The sequence below is a fragment of the Orussus abietinus genome, unplaced genomic scaffold (assembly GCF_000612105.2).
Source record: "Orussus abietinus isolate OABI.00-Male unplaced genomic scaffold, Oabi_2.0 scaffold138, whole genome shotgun sequence".
NCBI classification, from domain to species: Eukaryota; Metazoa; Arthropoda; class Insecta; order Hymenoptera; family Orussidae; genus Orussus; species Orussus abietinus.
The window spans coordinates 82,430-93,358 of NW_019394314.1; the positions used below are offsets into that span (position 1 = coordinate 82,430).

General features: G+C 40.3%; 1 protein-coding gene across 1 annotated transcript; it reads left to right on the forward strand.

Moving 5' to 3' along the window:
• Positions 1-740: 740 nt before the first annotated feature.
• LOC105700400 lies at positions 741-10,396 on the forward strand. The gene is made up of 3 exons (XM_012426208.1): positions 741-961; positions 6,257-6,386; positions 10,092-10,396. Exons 1-3 carry the CDS (start codon positions 866-868, stop codon positions 10,394-10,396), a joined length of 531 nt encoding a protein of 176 aa, XP_012281631.1. The 5' UTR covers positions 741-865.
• Positions 10,397-10,929: the final 533 nt, after the last annotated feature.

The following is a 10,929-nucleotide window of genomic DNA, read 5'->3' on the forward strand; positions in this document are numbered from 1 at the left end:
ACCTCAACTCTATAAGAGGGGACTCCTCAAAATTGAGGACACATTTGAATTTTCAATTTTGTGATCAATAGGTAGACGGTCGAATTTTTGGTCAGTCGAGTCATTAATAGTCCTAGCCGACCAACCGAGCAGGCAGGTCCCCTCTAGACGCTCAGAACCACTTTTCGCAAAATACGTTCTCACCGACCGCCAGAGGTCCCCAGGAAGAAAACCGCCCAACGATTCTGTAGAAAAAGCACAAGAAGTCAACGCGCCGAGGCCCGGCCCGGATACTTTTCGGCTGGTGCCCCCACTCGACCCATCACCACCAAATGTTGAGAGAGTCAAGTACCAAAAAATAATTAAAAATGAAAAATGATATAATTTTGGATAAAATTGCGTGATCTTTTTTATTAAATGTATGAAAAATTCATATTATTTTAAGGTAACTGAAATTATAACATTAATGTAACATTAATATAACATGTTACATAACATGTTACCTTACTGAGTGGGAAATAATAACCAACATCTAACTTCCATGTTACTTTTATGCTACATAACATGTTAGTTTCGAAAACGTAACATTTACCCAACAGTTATATAACAGTGTTCACTGGGAACGTGTTAATTTCGAAAACGTACCATTTACCCAATAGTTATATAACAGTGTTCACTGGGAAGAACATAAACGAACGTTGAAAAGTAAGAAGATCGAAGTCTGGAAGGAACACCACCAAAACATGGGACAGAAATGTCATTACGAGGTTGAAAATTAAAAATCTGGAAACGAACTCTTTTTTTAGGTTATCTTTATTTGTTAGAAACAAGAATAAAGTATAAAAGTAGAATACAAAATTCCACAGTTTGAAAGGAAGACGGAAACATGTACGGAAATTACAGATCTAAGAACTCTAGAATCGAGGAACTAGCTATGCCTAGAATCAGAAAAGACAACACTAGCAATGTTAATGCTTTTAAGGTAAACATTCTCAGGTTTCATAAACTTATGAATTGTTTAAAAACATCCTTATTAAAATATTCCAATTAGACTGAACCGTAGAAACGTTAAGTAATAGAAATGTTTTTTATTGGTCCTGCTTGCTTGCGCGGTTAAGGGGTTATATGCAGTTGTCATAGGCAAAATTAAAGAATTTTTTTTCATAACTAAAATGCATTTTTTAATCGAAAACAGAGAGTGATTTCATAGGACAATTATTGAACTTAATATGTAATTTATTTTTGTAAAGATATATTTAAAAATTGGCAAGGTATAGTAACTTTCAGAAAAATATTTTTTTATGGTAACCACGATATCTCGAAAAGTATTTCACCGATCGGCTTCAAATTTTTAGGACTCACGCTTCACATGGAGAACTACTGAATGAACGAAGGATTCTTTTTTTCCTATGAAAACTTGCTGTTTTATTAAGGAAAAACGAAAATGTTATAAGACGAAAAAAGTGATTTTTCAGTAAACCTGCGATTTTGGTCAAAACTGGAATTTCGAAAAATCCTTCGTTCATTCAACAGTCCTCCACATGTAGAATGAGCCCTACAAATTTGAAGCCGATCAGTGTAATACTTGTTGAGATATCGTGGTCACCGCAAAAAAACACTTTTTCGGAGAATTGTTGTACCTCGCCAATTTTTTAATATATTGTAACGGTTCAAAGTATCAGCGTGCGCCACTGTACCGCGACCATTAGTTCGGCGCAATTCAGGCATGCGCAGCAACATTTGCGAGTAAGTAGGGAGGCCCTGGGAGAGTGGACCGCGGACCTCGAGCGCGAAGCACCGTGGACCGTCTTCACTTGAATCGGGATTTTCAAATCTATTGGGTTGTTCGGAAAGTAATTTCGTTTTTTTTTATGAAAATGAAATACGATTTTTTTATAGCGAATAAATATTTTATTGAATTATATATTGACCATTCTGGTCCAATACCTTTTGCCATCTTTCTGGCAGTAGCATGATTCCACGCTCATAAAATGTTTGGTTTTTGCTGTCAAAAAACTGATCCAGGTGATTTTTGACCTCATTTGAAGTGAAGGTTTTATCGTCTAAAAAATGTTGTTGAGACCGGAACAAGTAATAATCAGAAGGTGCCAGATCTGGAGAATATGGTGGGTGTGGCAGTATATCCCATCCAAGCTGTAGAAGCTTTTGACGAGTTAAGAAACTTGTATGAGGTCTCGCATTATCTTGGCGAAACGCTACACCTTTTCTATTGATCAATGCTGGTCTCTTCTGTTTAAGTGAATCATTCAATTTGTCCAGTTGGGGACAGTACACTTCAGAATTGATCGTTGTGTTGTTCGGTAGAATCTAAAAAAAAAACGATTCCTTTGAAATACTACCAAACAGATACCGTCACCTTTTTTTGATGAATTTCGGATTTCGAAGTTCTTTGTGCCGGTTCATCTTCTTTACTCCATGATCTCTTGCGTGTAACATTGTTGTAGACAATCCATTTCTCGTCCCCAGGGATGATGCTCATCAAAAATGGATCATTTTCTTGACGTTTGAGAAGCAAATCACAGACGTCAATGCGATGACAATTTCTTTCCGTAAGAACATGAGGAATCCATATGTCGAGCTTTGAGATTAAACCTAGGCGTTTCAAATGATCATGAACGGTCGAATTCGATAAATTTAATCTCTCAGCGATTTCACGAGTTGTTATTCGCCGGTTTGCATCAATTAATGCCTTCATTGTGTTTTCATCGGCTTTAAGTGGCCTTCCAGAACGTGGAACGCATCTTCAATATCAAAATTGCCGGATCGAAATTTTGCAAGCCAGTTTTGACATTGGCGTTCTGTCAATACGTCTTCTCCATACACTCGGATAATTTGTTTCTTGCTTCAACAGCATTTTTACCTTTTCGATAGTAAAAAAGTAAATTATGCCGAAAATACCGCTTTTCACTTTCCATATTTGAAAGGGTACCAATCAAAAACTACTGCGTAGAATGAATCAAACTTTTTCACAAGCAAGCCTTGCTACATCAGCTGTCCAAATATATAATGATTATGCGGCTTAAGTGTGAAATTGGCCGTGAAAAAAAAAAAATTAAGTCCTCTGTTGGGAAACCGAAATTACTTTCCGAACAACCCAATATAAACCCATACAAATTCGGACGTTTAAATTTTGGAGTTCGAACCGTGAGGTACGGCCGAACATCGCAGGACGTGATAGAGCACGACGAGCAAGAAGACGCGAATGCCATCTCAGAGTGCTTTTAGTTATAGGACGCTTAAAAATGAGCAGGTCTGGCACAATCGCCATTCCTGCATCTCTCACACCTCACATTCTTACCAAATTGTTATTCTACCAAATCCCTTCGGTCTTGGTACTGCACCATCTCGCGAGCACCTTTGCCACACGCCAACCCTAATCACCGGTCAATATCCGTGACTAGCTAATTTAGAATAGGTCGTACTAACCCCCGTACAGCTAAGCTCCGAGAAGAATCAAAGACTCGCGGAACTAACAATAAGTAGTCTGCGACCCGGTGATAAAACTCAGTCATTAGGAATAGACTCAGTTTAGGCTGATCAGCTATATCCACAGTAGGGTTAGAATTCTCTACATGAGGTTCAAATCGGAACCTCAAATTCGTGCCTCTAGTATCCCTTCACTCCGAATAGAATTCGGCACGCAAAATAAGGAAAACGGGAAGTCAGCAGATTCAGTGTACGAATTAGGGACTAACAGCCTATAATTTTTAGTCTCTTCCAGAGCATATCCGATCACCCAAAATTCCACTATTCCATATCCCGTCGACTCAATGATGTATCATTAGAGCGCACTGCTGATGGAATAAGCCTTTCTAACTGAGAAGCAATTCCTCATCCTTTTCCTTCCCGAGAAGTAGAGACATAAATAAAGGAAGCGCCCATAATTGAATTAGAACTGCACCTAATTTAATTAAAGCAGTCCTAAAAGTGAAGAATATTCTTGGACAATTAAATCGCCAAACTCGTGCTAAACAGTTCAATTCCGGAACACCTGGCTACAGAAAAACTCACTGAAACCCGATTCGGTCGGTAGGCCTCCTGACTCTCTACAATATTTACGTGTTCAGCTGACCGTCGCACAACAATCTCCACACTCTCTCGCCAGTCTCAAATCTTTGAATCTTATATTTAAATTAATCTCAAGTCTTAGGAACCGTGAGGCTCGAACCCTCGAAGGCTGCAATTTTTCCGTAGCAGTGGCTCGGAATAAGTGCAGACCATTACAATATGTTAACAAAAAAATGATATATTAAGTTCAACAATTGTACTATGAAATCATGCTCTGTTTTCGATTAAAAAATGCATTTTAGTTATTTAAAAAAGTTCTTGAATTTCGCCTGTGACAATTGTATATAACCCCTTAATGTCAGCAGGTACGCATATTATTTCACATCATTATTCCATCGTATATCGCTCATGGTCGCAAAGCACGAGGTTATGTATCGCGGGTTACTATATTGTATAGTACCCTGTTACCCCACTGTCCTACAACAACGAGTGAGACTGGTGGCAAGAAATTTGGGCCAAAAACAATAAGCATAGCCTGACTCGTGGTACTTCGGATCAAATGTAAACAACACGAGCCTGGCTCGTGGTACTTCATTCAGGACAAACGTAAATAACACGAGTGAGACTCGTGGTTCAGTTGTTCTCGATATTTCCTTACATTAGTTACGTGTAATTATATGTTACGTTTACACGTTTAGGTATAATTCCCTAAAAGAGTTTGTAGAGTCTCACGCTCTACCTCATCCCTGTCACACGATAATTCACGGATTTCGATCTTTTGTAGATGTGTCCAGTTATCTATCATTTAGTATTTTATATATCTTTGTAAATGAATTTACGTTAATCGCGAAACATTTCCGCGCCACTTTTAATATCGGGTTTTGTATACTCCATTATACACTCATTGTAAATACCGTTGGGAGCTGTCGGCAGACGTCCTTTCCCTTTTACCCGCATGCATCCTACTTTTCCAGTCCCTTTTTTAACAATTTTTCCTTAATTTCGGATTTTCCCCCGTCGGTCACCTCCGGATGCACCCGATGCACCGTCATAAACGACGGGGACGAGGCGCGTACGAGCTGACCAACAAAAGTGACAATGCATGCCCATAAAGTGCCTATCCTTCTTCGGGTCCCGGTTTAAAATTTCCTTCTCCTTTCCTGTAGGTCATGTACGCACCTCGGTCGGGACTTCGTCTGCATGAGTTCGTACCCGACCAGTTCATTCCTTGTTCATAGCTCGCCTGATCCTCGTCGCCGACAGCTCCGAGTCTTAGAAAAATACAAATTCCATTTTGCATACTACAAATACTATGTCTTCCTTCCGCTCGCGAATATCGTTAATCGAACGCCGACGTTTGATCTCCCGAACACGATTCCCAAAAATTAAACAACCCTCATACCTATCATGTCAGTAAAAAGAAAATCTAATATTGATTATACTAGTGAGAAGTGTGTTATTATTGCGGATAGTGATTCGGTAGATCCTTCTAATAATTATAGTGATGGTAGCGATATTGTGTTTTCTGTACGAAAACGTCCAAGAAAGTTAATCATTGAAGATGCATAGCTATTTAATAATACGTTACTTAAGTCATTTTTTATTATGTACTACTTGGAGGCGTCCGTGTTTAATTGAAAATTTCATTTTATAGTTTGATGTTCGACTGTAGACAGGATCCTCTACAAAAGTATAGCATTCTCGTCTTCTTTAAGCTGTATTAACATAACCTTAAATCGTTGCAAATTGATAGTATAGGGACATTAATTGTAAAGTGTAGGGGCAACTTAAGAAACTAAAAAGGTGGGTTAAAATTCTATGAGATAATAACTCATAACCAAGTTTGTAAACGTCAGTTTCAACAAATAATATCTGTTTAATTTCAGTATTGAGAAAGGGTGCAGCTAGATAAATACGTGAAAAGTGTTCCTACGCCAAATTAAACTGCATAAATTAGTTATTAGTTTCATACCAATAAACAATATTTGCCAATTAAAGATTTTGAGCTTCCGCAGTCTGAATTGTTTCTGAAGTTGTAGGATTCAGATTGTTGTATTTAAGACCGCCGACATGCGACTGACGCCCAACGGATTTATGATTGATTGTTTTGTTGTGAGAAATAAACGAGCGCCTAATATTGTGGCGAAAACCACGTCACCCAATATATAAATGGCGCGAAACTCTGCCGAGTTTCTTAATATGGAATGTGATGATACTTTTCTAAGAGTCGAAATTATTTTTGGTACAGGTGAAACGAAGAGCATTGTCATATCAAATTACAGACAGTTTAAACAAATTGGCTCAGCCTAAACATCAGCGACATAATAACAATGAAATTTGCGCCTCAAGATCAACGAAGGAATCTTCGAATGGAGCAGGTAACCTTTAAATTACTGATATTTGTTAAAAATATAGTTTTCATTATCTAACAACGCACGTTAGCAGAAAAAAAACATGTTATAATTATTCAAATATAATAAAATAATATCAGTGCTCGAGGTTCATTTTATCATGTTGTAGAAACAGGTGATAATTTCGGGAATTTGTCATTTTTCTTGTAATTTGATATTTATTCTAATTTATCAGTTTACCTTCTAATTAGTAGTGTCCCAGGCACCGCACGAAGAAAAATATACGTATATTACTCGTCTACATTAGGTCAATAGGTATAATAAACGTGGATCGTCTATCATCGACCTAAAATAAATGGTTTTTGTAAATATACAGGATGTGACAGAACTCGTAGTCACGGCTTGTACAGCGTTGCCCTTGTTGAACAAGGATAGCGCTGTACAAAACGTGGCTACGAGTTCTGTTACACCTTATATATCTTACATTCTGTGACGTGGCAAAATTTTTGCCAGTCAGAGGGGGGTTTGAGTCAGAGCGATGAGGGATCCCTTTGGCAATCCTTTGGGTTTAAGTTGTTCGTTTTACTAATATTTTGTACAATTTCTGCGGTAAACTGTATCTCCGCGGAGATGCGGCGAGCACTGGAGCGCAATTTCCGTGTTTCCAGGACTAAGTTATGCGCCCGGGGTCCCGAATTGGGTGCTGTGTTGCCATTAGCCGGAAGCCGCACTAATTAAGCGGTCTATTGGCACCGGTACGACAGCAGAGATGGCAGGACGGAGCGCCTGGTTCTTCGGTAGCCACTAGGAGGAAGACAGCTCTAGCGAAGAGGGAGCACGAACACTACCAAAGGGACCACCGTTGAGTCTGCAGCCACGTTTCGTCGTCCCGTTTAGCGCGGCCCGTACCATCCCGTTCCTGTCGAGAGTCTTCAGCGCCGCATCCCGAAGGGCGCGATACCGCCGTAGATTCCCGAAGGGTGCCATACCGTTTCGCAAGGAGTCCTGACTGCGAGAACCCCAACGAGGAGCAACACCAGTGAGCCCTAACCAGCCCAAAAGCCTCATCCCGACCACTACGTGTTGTTCCGTTCCCGCTCCGTAAGCCGATTCCCTATGGATTTCCGATGGTTCTTGGCGTAATACCGATGCGCCCCCGCGGCTAAAGATCGTTCCTGTGCGTTGCGCCACGTTTCATGTCAGCCCCAATCCCTTATGTTTTGCCGTGTTTGCGCGGCCGCGTGCGAGTACTATTCTGGTCGTGGCAATTTTCTTGTCGACTGCATGGCGTATCTGTGTTCTGCGCCCTCCTTCTTCTATAATTGCTCTAAAGGGTGGCGTCCTAACTAGTAGTGCGCAATTTTCTATGATAGGGGACTCCCGCCCGCTCTCTTATTTCGTGCCCCGTACCGTGATTTTGCATCGTACGTACCGATATTGTGGCTGCCTGAGAACAGGTCGGAGTGGGCGGAAAGCCAAGGGCCATACCACAGGTCGGTGCCAAGTCCCCTTGCGCATCTATCGTGAGCAGCAGGCACTTACCGAGGCCCTTGTGGGCAAGAATTAGGTCCTCCCGACAGGGCATTGTGTCCTTTCCCTAGACTTCAACCGTGAAGTTCGGTTGTCGATCGCATACCCTTCTTCTCTTGTTCCGCTTTTCTTTAATTAACGTAGGGCTCCGTGCCCCGTCCTCGATTTCGAGCGTGGGGTATCACTTATTGTCGCGATGCGCCCCGTGTGTTTCGATCTCATTGTGTTTCTGAAATAAATATCCCGTAGGAACTAGTTACCGCAAGCTCTCGTTATATTTTATTTAATTATTATTCCTGTTCCGCGGACCCTGAACGACTTTGTTCGTATTGCTTTCCGTGGCCGAACCATTCAACTCTGCCGTGCCGTGAAGGGCGTAAGGTCCTCACGGGGCTGAGTAGCAATCGGTTGGGTACGTCCTGCCAGATCCCACGGTCTGGGCCGGATCCAAATGCTCAGGCAGTCGGGCCCCGGGAATTCCGCGGTGCGCGCGTATGCATCTGGCGCCTTTAACCCTTTCGTTACGAGCGCCGACTATAATCGTCATCCACGCGGCGACCAGTGTCTACGAGCGCCGACTATAGACGGCATCTGCGTGAAGATCTGGGTGTACGAGCGCCGGCTATAATCGGTACACATACGCCGATCTTTGCGTACGAGCGCCAACTTTAGTCGGTAACAATTTCTGTCATATCTGTAGAGTATCTTTTGATTGTACTAACTTGTATTGAATTAATTATTCTAAGAGTACATTTTGAACATACCAGGCGTATAAGCTTGAATCCGCTGTTTTTTAGTCAGAAAAACAGGTTTTTCTCGTAGAAAGCGAAAAAATAATTTATTCAAAGTACTGGCCGTCGCTAGCTATACATTTGTCCCATCTCTCGGGTAATATGTGGATGCTACGCGAAAAAAATTCCTTCTCTTTCGAGGCAAACCACTCATCAAGCCATTGTCGGACGGCTTCGTAAGAATCGAAGTGTTGCTCAGCGAGCGCGTGGCCCATTGACGAAAACAGGTGGGAGTCGGAAGGGGCCAGGTCTGGTGAATAAATGGCACAGGGTAGAACCTCCCAGTTGAGTGCCTCCAAGTAGTTTCGGACCATTTTTGACGCGTGCGATGGTCAGTTGTCTTGGAGGAAAATCAGTTTGTTATGTCTTTGCTGATAATCCGGCCTTGTTTCACACAGAGCACGGGGCAATTTGATTAGTTGGTGGTAACGGTGGGTATTGACAGTTTCACCAGGTTTCAACAGCTCATAGTAGACGATACCCTACTGATCCCACCAAACGCACAGCATCGTCTTCCGTTCGGAACGATGTGGTCTTGCGGTTGATTTTGATGGTTGGCCGGGATCAGTCCACGATTTCTTGCGTTTAGAATTCTCGACAAATATCCACTTTTCATCGCGTCACAATCCGATACAGGAACGACTTTTTTTTTGTCTGGCGAGCAAGATTTCGCACGTGTTTTGGCGTCGGTCCATCTGCCTATCGGTCAATTAATGCGGCACCCATTTTCTGATCTTTTAAACCTTTCCCATAGCGCGTACGCGCATGGAAATGACTGGTTGAGTAACATCCAATTGCCCGGCAAACATTTTTTGCGATTGGGTATCGTTATTGTCCAAAAGAGCCTGCAACTGATGGTCATCAACATTCCTGGACCGATTTTCATTTGCTCAGGTTTGCACAGGCTCAGCATTGTTGCTCAGGTCGAAATTGCCGTCTTTGAACCGACGAAACCAATCTCTGCACGTTGTTTCGGATAAAGCACTGTCACCATAGGTCTCCACAAGCATTCGATACGATTCGGCAGTCGATTTCTTCAAATTAAAGTAGAAAAGCAGAGCTTCCCGCATATGCTCTTCTTCTGGCAAAAACTAGACATGATTACCAAAGAAAAAATGTATGTTGTTGCATGAAATTACTGATGATGTGCACTGATTACTGTTGACAGATGTCAAATTCATACAAAACAAAAGTATGGCGTGGCCATAGTAACATCAGCGGTGCCTGGGGTATAACTATAATAACAAGATTTTCTCAACAGTAATGCAGCATTTTCATCTTATATTGATTAGGTCCTCTATATTAAATATTAATCTATCCAGCACTAGTGTACAATATGTCATTGTTTTGTTAACATAATGCTGCACCAATAGTTTGAATATTTAATGCTAAAAAATTGATATTTGTCTAGGTCAAAGCGATGAACGATCTACTGTTAAGAAAAAGAGAAACACCAAATCGAATCGATTCGAAAGAAGAATATTTTTGGATAACTATACAAAAATGGCAGCTGCAAGCCATAATCGAAAAATGTTAAGAGATGTTCCAAAACCAAAAAGAACTTTTACAGACGGAGAATGTTCAAACATCGATGAATATTATCACTCCGATAATCGGGTAGCTTCAGAAATGAAAACTAATCAACCAAGTGAAAGAAACATGAAACAAAGGGCGAACTATTCCTCCATTTTGAAGCCTCGTTGTACATTCGAATAATTAAAATAATAATAAATGAATGAAGACCAATGAATGAATGTATGTAATTTTTTATGAAAAAAGATACAGTAATGCGAAATAATGAAACAACGCTTTTACATTTCCTCGATTCTTTTTAATCAACATAAAGAACTTGAACAACGGTGACTTGATGTAACGTTAATAAGGATTCCCTACAAAATGTAAAATGCTTTATAAATATTTGTTCTTTGACTTTATTTTTGCCTAGGTTAAACTTTTTCCTGTTCAATTATGCAAACCAATATAAAAGATATGAAATAGAATATCCCTAGTAGCACAAAATATTTGTCCTATATTTTCTACATATTTAACGAATATCGTACATTTTGTAAATATTTAGCAGACATTTGAAATATTTGTAAAACGTTTACTTTAGAATATTATCTCTATAATATTTATATAATATTAGCTCCATGTGTTTTCATAATATTTTTCTACCAGATATACAAAACATTTCGTTTCATTTTAATACAAGTATTTTTTAAATATTATCTGCCGAATACATTATAAAC

Bases quoted from the DNA above. Each gene is read 5' to 3' on its own strand.
- LOC105700400 (XM_012426208.1), top strand. From the start codon at position 866: ATGTACGGAAATTACAGATCTAAGAACTCTAGAATCGAGGAACTAGCT. The intron at 962-6,256 runs GTAAACATTCTC...TTTTTGGTACAG, and splicing joins GCAATGTTAATGCTTTTAAG to GTGAAACGAAGAGCATTGTC. The intron at 6,387-10,091 runs GTAACCTTTAAA...ATATTTGTCTAG, and splicing joins GGAATCTTCGAATGGAGCAG to GTCAAAGCGATGAACGATCT.